We start from the raw sequence: 16,555 nt of genomic DNA, 5'->3' as shown, positions 1-16,555 counted from the left end.
CTTAATTCCCCAGTTCTATTTCTACTTTCTTAGAATTTATGGTCAAGAGATGATGTATTATTCAAAGAATATAATTTCCCTCTATTTCCCTAATGTTAATCTTGTTACAAAATTGCTGTGCTATTGTTTCAATTTTTCAGTCCACAAAATACCAACGCATGCTTACCCTATGTTTATTCTTATATTGGCCATGAAGCATGAGAAAACTCTTATATTCAATTCCAAATAACCTTCTCTGAAGAGCACTCAAAAATGAAAAACAGGACTTTAAAATTTAGTTGACTTGGGTTCCCACAATAAAATTGATAGCAGTGATTTAAAATCCTTGTTATAACTCTGAATTACTTCGTTACTGCAGATGTCCCATTATCCTAGTAAAAAGCACACACAACAAAAAGCACCTGTCTAACAAACAGAACATGGTAAAAACCAATATTTGAGTTTCTACCCCTGAATATTTACATCATCAAAAGGAAGCACTCGGGCATTTTCAATTTTCTAACAGCCAAATCAATCTATTCATGTATTTTAAAGATACTGAAAACATGGGGGCAAATTCTGTACATTTTAAAGTGCTGAAGATTTATATAGAAAATCAATTACTTCCTCTTACTACACAGTGCATAGGTTACAAAATATATCCTGGGGACAAGTCAAAACCGCAGCCAATCTACCAGTGTGGAGTACTTCCTGATTCCCTGATGCTTTCTAGCATTAAAGGCATTCCCACAATTCCCACAATTTATGTTCCCACAATGCAACATAAGCCAGGACTGAGGCCAGGACACAGAACAGAGGAGAGGAAGACGGAGGCTTTGCAAAACTTGTTTTTAACACTTAAAGAATACGAGGCTATCCTCTGGGTCTTTCTATTCTTTATCTCAAATTAAAAATGAAGACCATGTAACTTTTCTGCAATAAATATCAAGCACAGTTATAAAGATAACTGTTCAGATGATGTTTGCATCCTCAAATTCGTTTTATAACAATTAAAATGAAGAAGGAACATTATGAATAAAAGTTGCAAGTTTGGAGTCCAGATTCCTATGGGCCTATAAAGATGGGAAGGGGCATGTCAATAACAAGCTAACGAATTCATCCTGTTGCTTTGCTTTCGACTGGGATGATATTAAGCCAGAGTGAAGATGGGTTACCCTATGCTGATGAGAAGTGCTAACTGCCACATAGGTTTTAGATGAGTAAAGATGTAGGACTGAATTATTTTTGGATAAAGATTTACTAGAGGGTACAATTCAAAATGATTGTCCTCTAGAGGAAAAGTAATACCAAGAGTCTGTAATGAGTAAAATACTGTATACTTGGAACATCCAAATATAGCTTTTCCTGGAAGCGTGGTCTTAACAGATTTATTAAAGATCTTGAGATGAAATCATCCTGGATTACTACAGAGTCAATATCCAGTGAAGATATCCTTATAAGAAGGGAGGATACACAGACTCACAGAGGGAGTGACGCAAAGACGGAGGCAGATTTCTGAGAGATGTATCTCCAAGCTGAGGAATGTCAAGGGCTGCCAGCACCCACCAGAGGTTAGGAGACAAAACATGAGACAGATTTTCCCGTAGAGCTTCCAGAAGGAATGACCTCTACAGAAACCTTGATTTTGGATTTCTGGTTTCTCCTGAACTGAAAAAGAAAATTATGTTGTTTCTGGCCACCACGTTGTGGTAATTTGTTATGACCCCCTAGGACTATTACAGCATCTTTGATAAGAAAAAGTCTAATTCTTGCTATTCTACACAGTGATCTTAAATGATTTTACTTTTTGTTGGGAGAAAATTCTAAACTTTTGTATATTTAGAGATTCAGAAGCTTGGCTTGATAATACTGAGCTGAATGTGTTAAATCCCATTTGACAAAAAAAACATAAACACTAAACAATTCATTTCAGTAAGGTCTTTTGGACACATGGTTACTATTCTTCATTTATTTTCTTGACTAGCCCCTTTTTAGCTGTTCAGTGAGCACAGAGTCAGTCAGTGGTATGAAATCTTCAATCTTGGTAACCAAGTGTTATGACATTAGAGTCTTGATATTTTATTTGCTTTTCATTTTACATACATGGTTAAAAATACATATTTTACTCTTACACAATTAAGCAATAATCACTGTTAATATTTGGGTATTTAGAATATATTATTCTAAATATTTTCTTCAGAATTTTTTTGGTTTATAAATATGGACTCATGCTTAATATTGGTATCAAACTGAGCTTTTCACTTAATATGTTTTAAATATTTAACATTGAATTTAATATGTTTACATTTCAATATTTGCAATAGATATACAGCATTTCATGATATGATTGTGTCTGAATTTTCTAGGTAACTGCCTATAGTTAGATACTAAGGATATTTTTATCTTATGCAATGAACATGTTTTTAGTTTAAAACTTTGCAAAAAAATATGTCTGCAGAATTGGAATAAACTCCTAGAAGTTGGAAACCTGAATCATACATTTACAGATACATACACACATGCAGTGGAGAAGGCAATGGCACCCCACTCCAGTACTCTTGCCTGGAAAATCCCATGGGCGGAGGAGCCTGGTGGGCTGCAATCCGTGGGGTTGCAAAGAGTCAGGCACGACTGAGTGACTTCACTTTCACTTTTCACTTTCATGCATTGGAGAAGGAAATGGCAACCCACTCCAGCATTCTTGCCTGGAGAATCCCAGAGACAGGGGAGCCTGGTAGGCTGCTGTCTATGGGGTCGCACAGAGTCAGACATGACTGAAGTGACTTAGCAGCACACACATGCACACTTGTATATAACACAAATCTCCACATTGCTTTCTGGAAGGATTCTAGAATCTTTCTGTACTACAAGTGGTATACAAAAGTTCATCTTTCTCATATGCTTTCCAAAACAACATATCATCATTCATTTTTATCTTTATTACTTTAATCAAAGGAGAATGCTAACTCATTTGTCTTTTAATTTGCATTTCCTTACTAATAAGATTAAACATTTTATTAGGCTTTTTGGCCATTTATAGTTCTGTAAATTGAATATCCATTTGTTAGTTTTTCTATTAGAATGTGCATATTTTAATGAATTATTTTATTAAAAAAAGAAATTTATACTTTTAATGTTTTTCATCAGAGAAGGAAAATCAATGATTAAACATATTTCTGGGCTTCAAATTCCTGTATCTATAGAAATTACACTAAATTTTTTTCAGCAAGATTTTTTAATTTTAGTGATTCTTTTAAAGTAAACTATGTGCATGTTGTACCAAATATTCCAGTGAGAACAAATGGCTCATTTCAATTATTTTACCTTCCAATCATTTTATCAGGTAAAGAGACATACCGTCTTGGCTTTCTTTAAGCTTTTTAAATGACATGGTGTTTGTTTTTCTTTTTAAAATAGTTTCTATTGGAGTAGAGTTGTTTACAGTGTTGTGTTAGTTTCTATGGAAAAGCAAAGTAAATTGACTATACAGATACCCCCTTCCTTTTTGGACTTGCTTCCCATCCAGGGCACCGTGGAGCACTGAGGAGAGTTCCCTGTGCTTGCAGAAAGCTCTCATTAGTTATCCATTTCATAGGTGGTGCCAATGGCATATGTGTGTCAACCCTAATCTTCCAACAGAGTGTCATAACTTCCATTTAGGAGATTTTGTCTAGATATAAAACAAGTCATGTGATTTTTGGAGACCTATTTTGGAAGCACACTCACCATCACATTACCATTTTATAGGCATAAGAGGCACAAATTTACGAGGAAAAACTAAGTTTCTATCAAGTCTCATACTGTAGGCTGAGCAAGTAGCTTAAATTGTGTGTGTGTTTTACGATTTCAGATAGAAATTTACTGAGTACTCTATATCAAGAAAGGAATAAATAAGGAATTACTTCTCATCTGTGATGAATGCTTACTTGGTTTTCTGCAAGTTATGAGCTTTAATTTGCCTGTTGTCATGAATCAAGTGTATGTGCCATGACCCACATGTTTAACTTGATCCACCGATTCCTGCCATTGCTATCTGCTTTGCTTCCCAAACCCTTTGTTCAACGTTCTCTTTGGTACTACAAAGCCTAGACCAAGCCATCCCTATTAAGTGCTGATAGGCAAGGAGAGAATTTCACACTTGTGCATTTACCGGAAGTGCTGGCTTCCCAGGGGACCGTCAGGAGGCAGAGAATAGTTAACAACCTGTTGTGGGCTTACTTTGACCAGTGACAGACAAGAGAGAAACGGCTCATACTTTCTATCTAGCCATCCACACTGGGCCCCAGTAGTTCAGTGGCTTCTGAAACCTCCTCTCTCCTACCCCGCCCCTCACCCCCAACAGCCTGCAAGAACAAGCTGGCTCTGGGTTTGTTCTAACTGTGGCCAGTTCAAGAAGCCATCATTTGATTTATTTTCCTCCCTGGGTCCCTTCTCTTGTTCCTTCATTCTTGCCTTCCTGGGCTTGATCCCTAAATGCATTAACTTGAAGGCCTGACTTAGTCTCTGTTTTCTCGGAATTGGACTGACATGTATTAATGGTTCCAACAGTTAAAGGAAATATATGATTATTCATCTTATATATATATATATCAAAATTATCTTAATACTATATGGAAATTGGGTCCAGTTTTCAGGAAGAATTTTAACCCAACATGAATTTTACCAATATTGCTACAGAAGTGAATTTACTTTTATACTTATGGAAAGTAGAATAATTGTTCTTTTCATTCCCCAAACCACTCCTCTCTCCATTTTCCAGCCTCATTCTCACTCCTGGAGTTTGGGCAGAGAAGGCTCAAAATGACTTAAACTTGGAACCATGTGAAATGACTTAAACTTGGAACCATGTGATTACATGATTTTAAAAGTTATTAAACAGTTAAATGTTATTTGATGACAGAAATTGTTGAGTTAGCAATACTAATATGGATAAGAATTCAATGATATATTTATTAAAATGGTGATATTGAAGCAAACATGTTGTGAAAGCATTACAGGGAATCAAATCAAAAATATAAAGTTATTCTTGTTCAGACCAGTACATGCCACCTACCAGGAGAAAAATGAATGTTCCTTTGAAGTGAGAGTATGTTTTACTGCCGAGGCATTTGATTCACCGAAACCTTCTAAGACCACAGCACGTGAGCACTGACCTGTGAACAGGTACCAGAGGTTGTTTGGCTCCAGTGTTTCCATCTCACCCCTGCGGGTTGTCTTTCTGTGCCGAATTTTATAACCAGTAATAAATCCATTTTGTGTTCCTGATGGAGGAGGCAGCCAGCTTACTTTGATACTCTGTAAAACAACAGATGTAAATTACATCATTAGAGAAAGGAAGAACAACAAGATGGGGTCAAAGAACTGACCCAAACCTAAGTGCAAATAAGGCAGAAGTGCAAGAAGTGTCAGAGATTATCCCTCAGAACCAAGTTAAATCCATTCTTATAGCTGCGTGTCTGATTTGGACAAATGTACACAATTCATTTGATTGATTATATACATCACTATCTCTCTACTGCAAATGCCACGAAAATGACAATAAATATTCTAAATGGTGTAAAGCCATAAGGAAATAGAAAACAGGCCACTAATGGATGAGAAATATTAACAAATTTTTAGAAGTTACAGAAGAAGCAAAGTATTGCAACTGAGCCAAAGGAGAAAGATGACATCTACATACCTCCTTAAAGATATTAATGAAAACAAGGTGATCAGCATGACAAAATTCAGGGAAGACTGGGAATTATTGCTTCCTGAGTACCTTAGAAAGCAGGACTAAAGCACAATTTTGAGATAGAAGATGGGTTGAAAATCCTATCACATTCAGCAGTCAGTCAGCTAACCCTCCCTGAACTTGGTGTAGCCAGGAGCTTCATTTTCTAGGGATACTGAAACAGAAGCTACAGATTTAGGGACACCAGACACAGAAGAGAACAGAGATAAGGGTGAGAGTTAAGTCAATGACATGAGTCATTCAAGTCTTCTTCCTTCATCTGATATCTAGAACAACGGCAACCAGGTGTACACTTCCCAGACAGAATGTCAGATAATTGTTCTCTAAAGAAAATTGAAAAGAATAAGAGAAAACAACAACCAGGTCCCTAATTAATCTCCCAACAGTGAGAATCTCACGTAATAACCCCCACTCATGCACTAGAATTTGCACTTCATAATCACCTTTAGAGTACCGCATTTTTATGTAAACTGATAATTCTTGACTATCAGACATTGAAACAAACCTTTGGCATAAGAAGCATTAGTGTTTAGAGCAGAAAAAGGATCCAAAGAACTGTCATTGATACCCTAATAATCAAAGAGAAGATACTGACTCCATAAATAGCGTAAAAGTATAAAAAAAATAAAAGATTTTTAAAAGCCTATGACATTCATAATTTGGTTGCATAAATTAAATATGCAACAGATAAATTGGAAAATAAATTAGTAAAAGCCTCCCAAAATTCAGTGGGGAAAATGACAATCAAGGGAAATAGGAGAGAAAAGATAAAAAATAGGTGGTTTAGTTCATAACTTCAGCTAGTGAGATAAGAGGATGAAGGAGCAGGATAAAGAAAACACTAAAAATTAGAGACAAAGCAAAGCAAAACAAAACAACAAAACACCAAATCTTCCTTTCAATAAAACCTTTGCAGAAGTGGAAGATTGAGACCTCATTCTGAAAGGGATTATGGAATATCTAACATAATAAATGAAAAGAACCACATTAATAGATTTAAAGAATCATATTATATGAAACATTAGAGAATCATGGGGAAGGGAGGATCCAACATCTTCCAGAATGGATGGGAGAAAAAAAAGAAAAAAGGGTATATAAATTATAATCAGGAGTAAGAATAGCATCAGATTTCTCAAAAACAAACAAACAAAAAACATTTTAAGATTGAAAAGAACATTTAAACCTAGAATTTCATGTCTAGTCAAATAAACTATGGTGTGAGAGGGAAATATAACACACATGTATGTACACATACTAGTATAAGTATAGGGATATTTCGGATATGAATGGCTTCCAAGATGTCCATCTGTGTACCCTTTACCAGGAGGCTAATGAAGGTATGCTCCAGGAAAGTGAGAGGCAAACTAAGAAAGGAAAAGATCTGAAATCCCACAAATGGAGAATCCAAAACAGAAAGAGAAATATGGAATTTTCAGAAAGGTAGTGAGGAAAACAGCAAGACTGGGTTTTAAAGAACACTAGTCAAAAGAGTTGTACTGTATAATTCCATTGATATGAAGTTTCAGAATAGACAAAACTAGTCTACAGTAATGCACATCAGAGAAGCAGCTGCCCATGGTAACTGCACTGGAACACCTGGCTGGATATGGGTACAAGGAAGCGTCTTGGGGTAACAAAACTGTGTCATAGTTCAAGTTTGCTATATGGGTGAATACAACTGTCAAAACACATTGTTACGGGCTAAATTTTGAACTCCTCCTAACCCACCCTCCAAAGACCCCAGTTCATACGATGATATCCTAATCGCCAATACCTCAGAAAGTTATTTAGAGATAGGGCTTTAAAATAGGTAATTAAGGTTAGATGAAGCCATTAGTGTGGGCCCTAATCCAACATGCCTGGTATCACAAGGAAAGACTGGAACACAGATACACACTGAGGACGATCACGCGATGACCCTGGAAGAAGACACCCATCTACGAGTTAAGGAGAGAGGACTCAGAAGAAATGATGCTACAATAAACCTTGATCTTGGACTTCTAGCCTTCAGAACCGTGAGAGAATAAACACCTATGATTTAAGCCACTTAGTCTGTGGAATCTGTTATGACAGCCCTAACAAATGAATACACTCATGGAACTGAACATTTAGGATTTCTGCACTTCACTTTTAATTATACTTCATCCAAGGAAGAAGGAATAGAAGAAAACAAGGAAGAAGAGATGGAAGGGAAAAGGAAGAAGGCTGAGGAAGGGAAATGGGGTGTATGTGTGCTGAATCCTGACATAATAATAATGTAGTCAATGATCTGTAACACTGGTGAATTGAAATTAGGGAATTAAGGGCCATTAAAGGCACATTAATGAGAAACATAAAGGTACATGCCAGAAGAAATAACAGCTAAAAGTGATGGATATGGGAGCCGGAAGGAATGAGAACAGTCTGGAAACAGGTAGGGAAGAATCTAGTGGTCTTTGTTACAAGCCTCACTGATATTAATTAACCTAAAATAATGCATATGTAATATTTTGAAGAAATTTTAAATTAATTTATAAAACAAACACATAAAATTGTTCTTTTAGACCAATCGAAAAATAAATGATCATCAGAGGCAAAAATCCCTGAGTTGGGAAGATCCCCTGGAGAAGGAAATGGCAACCCACTCCAGGATTCTTGCCTGAGAAATCTTATGGACATAGGAGCCTAGTGGACTACAGTCCACGGGGTTGCAAAGAATTGGACACAATTGAGTGACTGACGACTAACTAACTAAACTCAATGCCAAGGAATGGATTTCTGAACCCTTGGTCCACAACCCCAGGACCGCCTAGCAGAGACACAGCAGTGTGCTCCAGCGATATGGGAGCTTGAGCCCGTTCTTCCAGATCTGTTACAAATCAGCTAGCTCTCTACAAATGATTCAGTTTCCATAAAAAGATTTTAAAAAGTCACAGCTATTTGCTCAGCATTAAAAAAAAAATTCAAAGAACATGCCAGCTAAAATCAGTTCTCATCATTTGCAGTAGTTATTTTCTGTAAAGGTATTGCAGACACTGAATTTGAACAATACTGTAATATTGTTCCCAGGTAAAATACAAGTTCAGGTTCTACTGAGACTTTGGTAACACATTTTTGTCAACTCATCAATACCTCACCTAGTTTCATATGCGCTCCTGTTTAATGGCACCTTATTTAATATCATCACTGATGCATTAACATTGAACTCACAATCAAGAGCACAACAGTGCACAGCTGAACAAAGCTCATCTAATACATGTATTTTCTCCATAAGGCACACTGCAGCCTTTATGCACTTAGGGACACTCGACAAGGCTTCAGCATTACACTTGGGGACCATTTTCATCAGCAAACTTTCCAAAAGAAATCAATAAATAAATGCCCCAAAGTGCATTTATTTAACCACAAAAGAGACACTTGGTTACAACATGAGAACTGAAACAAGACGACAGAGCATCTCCTTGTTCAGCCTCAGCTGGGAAAACGTGTTCCTGGAGACACAAAGTTTTCACTGATCCCCATAGGTGCAGTGTGCAAGTCTACAGATGACTGTAGAGACACTGTGGGACAAATAAATTTTAGCATGTAGGTGAAATTGCAGATATAGAGTCTACAAATAATAAGGATCAAATACAATGATATAATTGTATTCCCATCTCTTTTCAGAGAGAGATGGGAATACCAGACCACCTGATCTGCCTCTTGAGACACCTGTATGCAGGTCAGGAAGCAACAGTTAGAACTGGACATGGAACAACAGACTGGTTCCAAACAGGAAAAGGAGTACATCAAGGCTGTGTATTGTTACTCTGCTTATTTAACATATATACAGAGTACATCATGAGAAACACTGGGCTGGAAGAAGCACAAGCTGGAATCAAAATTGCCGGGAGAAATATCAATAACCTCAGATATGCAGATGACACCACCCTTATGGCAGAAAGTGAAGAAGAGCTAAAGAGCCTCTTGCTGAAAGTGAAAGAGGAGAGTGAAAAAGTTGGCTTAAAGCTCAACATTCAGAAAACTAAGATGGCATCCAGTCCCATCACTTCATGACAAATAGATGGGGAAACAGTGGAAACAGTGGCAGGCTTTATTTCTAGGGGCTCCAAAATCACTGCAGATAGTGACTGCAGCCATGAAATTAAAAGACACATACTCCTTGGAAGAAAAGTTATGACCAACCTAGACAACATATTAAAAAGCAGAGACTTTACTTTGCCAACAAAGGTCTGTCTAGTCAAGGCTATGGTTTTTCCAGTAGTCCTGTATGGATGTGAGAGTTGGACTATAAAGAAAGCTGAGCACTGAAGAAATGATGCTTTTGAACTGTGGTGTTGGAGAAGACCCTTGGGAGTCTCTTGGACTGCAAGGCGATCCAACCAGTCCATCCTAAAGGAAATCAGTCCTGGGTGTTCATTGGAAGGACTGATGCTGAAGCTGAAACTCCAATACTTTGCAACCTGATGTGAAGAGCTGACTCATCTGAAAAGACTGATGCTGGGCAAGATTGAAGGTGGGAGGAGAAGGGGATGACAGAGGATGAGATGGTTGGATGGCATCACCAGCTCAGTAGGAATGAGTTTGAGTGAACTCTGGGAGTTGGTGATGGACAGGGAGGCCTGGCGTGCTCTGGTCCATGGGGTCGCAAAAAGTCAGATAGGACTGAGCAACTGAACTGAACTGACAATGATATAATAAACATATTAATAATTACAGAACTCAGCCATATAAAATTAATCTGAATATTTAAGTTGTCAGAATATATTTGAAAGAGTATGGCACTACTGAAAGCATTTACATCACCCCTGCTGCTGCTAAGTCACTTCAGTAGTGTCCGACTCTGTGCGACCCCATAGACGGCAGCCCATCAGGTCCCCTGTCCCTGGGATTTTCCAGGCAAAAGCACTGGAGTGGGGTGCCATCGCCTTCTCCTTACATCACCTCTATTGTTTTTTAAATATAGGAAACTAAGCAACATTTTTGCATTCTTAATAATACATGTTACTTTTTTTGCACATATTCTAGACCTGGAACTGGTTCAGTCACCCCACATATCTACATGAGTTATACTTTTTATCCTCACAATGACCCAGTGAGTTAAGGTCTATCATTATGGCCTTTGTACAATCATGTCAACAGGGAGATAGAATGGTTAAGTAGCTTGAAACCATGAGACAGTAAGTGATGGAGGCAGGATATGAACTGAGATAATACCAGTTTGAAGCTGGGATTCTTTACTATTTAATGTTGCCTCTCAAGGGAGTTCCAAAGGCTGAGAGCCTAACTCATTCAGTTATTATTCATTCAAAATATATTGACTACATCTCTGCTGTGTTGCAAGCACTAGCTTTGGGACTTTTATAAATCATGATAGTATATTCATTCTGGCTGAGGAAATAGAGATATAAACTCATAATGAAAACAAAGTGCTAAATAGATAATTCCAGAAAATACAATGAAAGTATAATAAATGGAGAAGTTAATTCTGTGTCATGTGGTCAAGAAAGACTTGACAAACAGTCCATCCTTTAAATGTGAGATTTATGGAGGGGATAGATAAGATATTTAAGATAAAGTGAATACTGAGCACAAGTTCAAGGGGTCATGACAATATAGAGCCTCTTCAAGTGAAGGTCGAGTAACTACGTAGTGGCTAGAGCAAATGGGACATGTAGGACAATGTAATGGAAAGGCAGATTGAAAGAAGAACAGTATTTTAGGCCATGCTAAGGAAAAACATGGTTAGATCAATGTGGTTACGGCATTTGGTTAAGTTTTGGGGAAGAAACTCATGAATAAAATAGCAATATATTGTCCTCGGCATCCAAAGAAACATAGCCTTAAGTATGTGCATGCACACACACACACACACACACACACCTTTCCTGACTCCGTCCACACACACATCCATGCACATGCATGGATGTGTTCTTTGCTCGCAAATGTTTTAGATAGTAGTAAAGAAAACCAGATTGGATAAAGAATTATGCCTTATATTTATACTCCACTATACATCTATTTTTTATTTTTCAATGCCTCAAGACAGTCATGGCTGATATTTTTACCACTTTGCAATTTCATAAAGGAGATAATTGTGTTAAATGAATGTGCAGGAGTCACACTGTATCATCACAGGATGATTATCAGACTATTGAGTCTAATGTCCTTTTTATTATTTCATACTAAAGTAAATAACCATAGAGCCTCTACGTGGAAATTCTAATCACCTTGATTATTCTAAAAATACTATTGTGAGGAATAAAAACTGAATTTAAATAATTAGTTTTTAATATATCCAATAGACTTTTGCCTTAGTAGCTCTTGGCAAATCAAGAAGGGTCATTTTCTAAGGACTAAAAGTCTGTTTTTTAAAGACAAACTTATATTCAAATAGAAAATTTAAAAAAAAATTAAGATCTTAGACCAAGAGGTAAAATCTTATGAGTTCAAGTTAAAGCTTTGCTATGACTTTGTTGAGTGACCTCTCATAAGTCTTATAAATGACCACATATTGAAAACAGGAGAATAACTGTGTTTAGTATTTCTAACAAATGATTGCAAATCACTTGATAAACTTGGAGATTTTAATTATACTAATGATTACATGAACAATACTTAGTGACAGACAATAATTTTTCTTTATAGTATTTGAGGAACTTGCAGTGATTGTGTAACTTACTCTCACATGACCAATACCTTAGTATCAATGTCAGGCAGCAACTAATTAATAGAATTCATTATATGCTCTGGACACCAGGAGGCAAACCCCTTAATGGTTATTATTCATCTTTTGAAATAATTTCAGCTTTTTAATTCATTTTCATATGCTAAGTTTATTAGCATCTTTTATACTTTCTCACTGATTTCAAGCAAGCAGCAGCAGATTGCAAAGATCAAACTGTTCCTGCATAGGATCTTCTGCAGATGACATGCCAGGATATCCCAGATTATACTGTATTGGGAAGTTAAATGAAAGTGGATTTTAATGCCCGTCCCCTCACCAAGCCACCTAAACCTGTCACAACCTGGTCTTCACGGGCAAGATTGGTAATGATTTTTATTAAAAGTACTTAAACACATGACCTTCGACTTTTGAAAAATCAATTCTAGGTCCTTTCATTACTTGAAGGGAAAAAGTAATCCTTTTCAGTGTTGCTGTGTTCTATCTTGAGTCAAGCATTAATTTCATTTTTCAGATTTGGAAAAAAAGAACCACAAAACTGAACTTCTCCAAATCCCTATATCCCTTCATTGATTATCACCAAAATGAATCTGTTTACAAGTGAGAATGGTGGAGAGCAGTTAGGCTTATTGATTTAAAAGAAAGGATTTTCTTGGTCATTATCTCCTAACTGTCTGAAATAACCCTGTCCAATTTGGTGATGTGGTTATTATCCTTCTCAGGGACTCCATTAATCCACTCCTTAATTCTTTCTTCACCCTAGATGTGCATAAGTAATAACTAACAAAACGGAAAAAAAATTAGATAAGCTAATGACTCCACCCTCAAATTTTTTTTTCAGAGGCTACATTCACAAATTTCTGTTTTCAATTCTATATATCACATTGCAAACCTACAGCTGGCCTCACTCTCTCTAGAGTGAAGTACAGGAGAAGACTAGCCCCTCTTCAAACATGTTCAGTAGTAGAGAGCCTTTTTTTTGTCAATTGAGTATTTACTAAGGATTTGCTTAGTGGGACAACAAAAAAAGACACATTGAAAAACAATGTTAATATAAGATTTCCATCATCAAATGTCTATTTCTTGAAGGACACTGTACGAAGGTGGGTCTACAATGATGGAGAAGACAGACTGGCAGCTCTTGAGGATCCTAGTCTGATGAAGCTTGGACGAGGAATCTGGCCTCAAGGTGGGTTGAGCTGTGAGCAGAGATGGATCAAGAGCTCTGTTTCTTGGGAGTGGGTGTGAAACACCAGGGATGATAAAGAGGCTACAAAGCAAGGGTTTCTGCTGAGACTTTGAAAAGTCTAAGTTACAAGTTTGGTATAAGACCTTAAGCAGCAGGATACAAACTAGATTAGAGCTGATAATGACTAGGTTTTAGAGTTTTGAGCAGAGGAGTCATGTTTATTGAGAACATACAATCCACAATTACTAAGAAGCAAGTAATGCAATATAACTTTGAGAACAAACTACCTTTACTCTTGTTTTACATAAGAGATTAAGAAGCTTGCCTAAGGTCATATATTTAAAGCTAGACAAAGCCAGGATCTGAACTTCATTCTCTCTATAAGTTCAAACCCACAGTTTTTCAGCATTATACTGCACTGTCTTCAGCAAAGTTGTGGTCTCAGAATCTCCCGTGAGTCCACCATCTACTTTTTAAAATAGATTTAATGCCCAAGGAGAACCGCCCCCCCCTTTTCCCTTAAGTTGTTTTATCTGGATAGAACTCTCATAGAAGACAGCTGGAGGGTACCATATGAAGATCTTTGCAGCAAATAAGAACACCTTGACTGAAACACAGCAGAAACCTAAGGATCTTCAAATTTAATTCAAAGTTATTTTTAGACTCTGCCCCTTGTATCTCTTCTATATTTATGGGAATGTGTTGAATCTCATGTGAACTTCCTTGAAGAATGGAATATGCTTTCAGTACTCGTGAGGCTCTACAGATTTTATTAAAGAGAGCCCATCAACACTTCCAAAAACCCTATTTTCATTGTGTCCCTGACCTATCCCCTTATTTACATTCCCTCTGCCTCTGTCTTAATTCAGAACATAATTTACAATGGCCCAGAACACAGACATAGCTAAGTAACTGATCCCCATGCCTCAGGGTCACACTGCTCACATCCATATTAGTCACCTTCCTTATCAGTCAAGGAACCACTTAAGCTCTCTGGGCCTAAGTTTTCTCATCTGCATTATGAACTAATAACAGTACCGACCTCAAAGGCTTATGGTATGGATTAAAAAAAAAAGACAGTGGGAACACAGAACTTCCATCAGATTAGAGTGCTGGTGCACATAGTCATGCAGGAAATTATAAATACTTTAAGGGAGGAAAGAGAAAAGAAAAAGAGCAAAAGAGAAAGAGATTAAGAGATAAGGAGGCAACACATGAATATTAGTGGGGTAAGGGGGTGGGTGGGATGGATAGGGAGACTGGGATTGGCATATTTATACTACTGGTATAAAATATATAACTCATGAGTTTACTCAATGTTCAGCTGCCAAGTCGCTTCAGTCATATCCGACTCTGTGTGACCCCATAGACGGCTGCCCACCAGGCTCCCCCGTCCCTGGGATTCTCCAGGCAACAACCCTGGAGTGGGTTGCCATTTCCCTTTCCAGTGCATGAAAGTGAAAAGTGAAAGTGAAGTTGCTCAGTCGTGTCCGACCCTCAGCGACCCCATGGACTGTGGCCTTCCAGGCTCCTTTGTCCATGGGATTTTCCAGGTAAGAGTACTAGAGTGTGGTACCATTGCCTTTTCCCACTCAATGTTCTGCGATGACCTAAATGTGAAGTAAATCCAAAAAAGAGGGGGTATATGTATATGTTTAGCTGATTCACTTTGCTGTACAGCAGAAACTGACACACTATTTTAAAGCAACTTTACTTCAATAAAAATAAATTAACAAATAAAAATTTTAAAAAGATAAGGAGACAGAGAATAAAGAAAGGCATGGGAGGATTGGTTCATGATGGCAGAGTAGAAGGACATGTGCTCATCTTTTCCTGCAAGAACACAAAAATCGCAACTAGCTACTGAACAATCAATGGCAGAAGGGCACTGGAACACAACAAAAAAACATATCCCATGTCCAGGGACAAAGGAGAAATGGCAATGAGATGATAGGAGGGGTGCAATCATGATAAAATCAAATCCCATAGCTGCTGGGTGGGCAACCCACAAACTGGAGAACTGTAATACCAAAGCAAAGGGACTGGGAATCCCCAGGGGATTTGACTTTGAAGGCCAGCAGAACTTGATTACAGGACTTACACAGGACTGGGGGAAACAGAGACTCCGCTCTTAGAGGGCACAAACAAAACCTTGTGTGCACCAGTACTCAGGGGAAAGGATAAGTGACCCTACAGGAGGCTGAGCCAGACCTGTCTATGCGTCTCCTGCAGACGTATGGGTTGGCAGTGGGCTGCCTCGGGGCCAGGGACGCTGGCAGCAGCAGTCCTGGGAGGTGCGTGCTGCTGTAAGCCCTCTTGGTGGTGGCCATTGGCCCTACCATAGAGTCTGTAGACTCCAGGACTGGGTCGCCCCAGAACAACTAACAGAGAGGAGGCACAGTCCCACACATCAGCAGACAATTGGATTAATGATTTACTGGGCAAGGAAGGCCCTGCCCACCAGAGAAAGACCCAGTTTTCCCCACAGCCAGTCCCTCCCATCAGGAAGCTTGCACAAGTCTCTTATTCTCATCCACCAGAAGGCAGACGGAAGCAAGAACTACAATCCCATGGCCTCCTGAATGAACACCACACTCACAGAAATTTAACCAAAATGAAAAGAAATGGCATTATATCCCAGATAATGGAACAAGATAAATCCCCAGAAAAACAAGTAAATGAATTGGAGATAGGCAAAAACGGCAACCCACTCCAGTATTCTTGCCTGGAGAATCCAAGGGACAATCCCATGCTGTCTATGGGGTCGCACAGAGACATGACTGAAGAGACTTAGCAGCAGCAGCAGCAGCAGCAACCTTCCAGAAAAAGAATTCAGAATAATGATCGTGAAGATGATCCAGGATCTCAGAAAAAGCATGGAGGCAAAAATTGAGAAGATGCAAAAGATGTTTGCCAAAGACCAAAAATGTTTACAAACAGAGATGAAAAAGGCACTAGAAGGAATCTATAGCAAAATAACTAAGGGAGA

General features: G+C 38.0%; 1 protein-coding gene across 12 annotated transcripts in view; it reads right to left on the bottom strand.

The window, feature by feature from the left end:
- The window catches only part of DCC (DCC netrin 1 receptor), an 845,500-nt gene that overhangs the window by 266,527 nt on the left and 562,418 nt on the right, over nt 1–16,555 (bottom strand). For all 12 annotated transcript variants that reach the window (XM_086372410.1, XM_086372411.1, XM_086372412.1 and 9 more), the window contains exon 12: nt 5,133–5,274. In XM_086372410.1, the coding sequence (XP_086228536.1) occupies nt 5,133–5,274 (142 nt within the window). The remainder of the gene's footprint in view (nt 1–5,132; nt 5,275–16,555) is intronic.

This window comes from Bos grunniens, chromosome 24 (genome assembly GCF_055505025.1).
Source record: "Bos grunniens cultivar Pamir isolate PY7600 chromosome 24, Bosgru_T2T1.0, whole genome shotgun sequence".
NCBI classification, from domain to species: Eukaryota; Metazoa; Chordata; class Mammalia; order Artiodactyla; family Bovidae; genus Bos; species Bos grunniens.
This window is presented reverse-complemented; position numbering and strand designations above follow the sequence as displayed.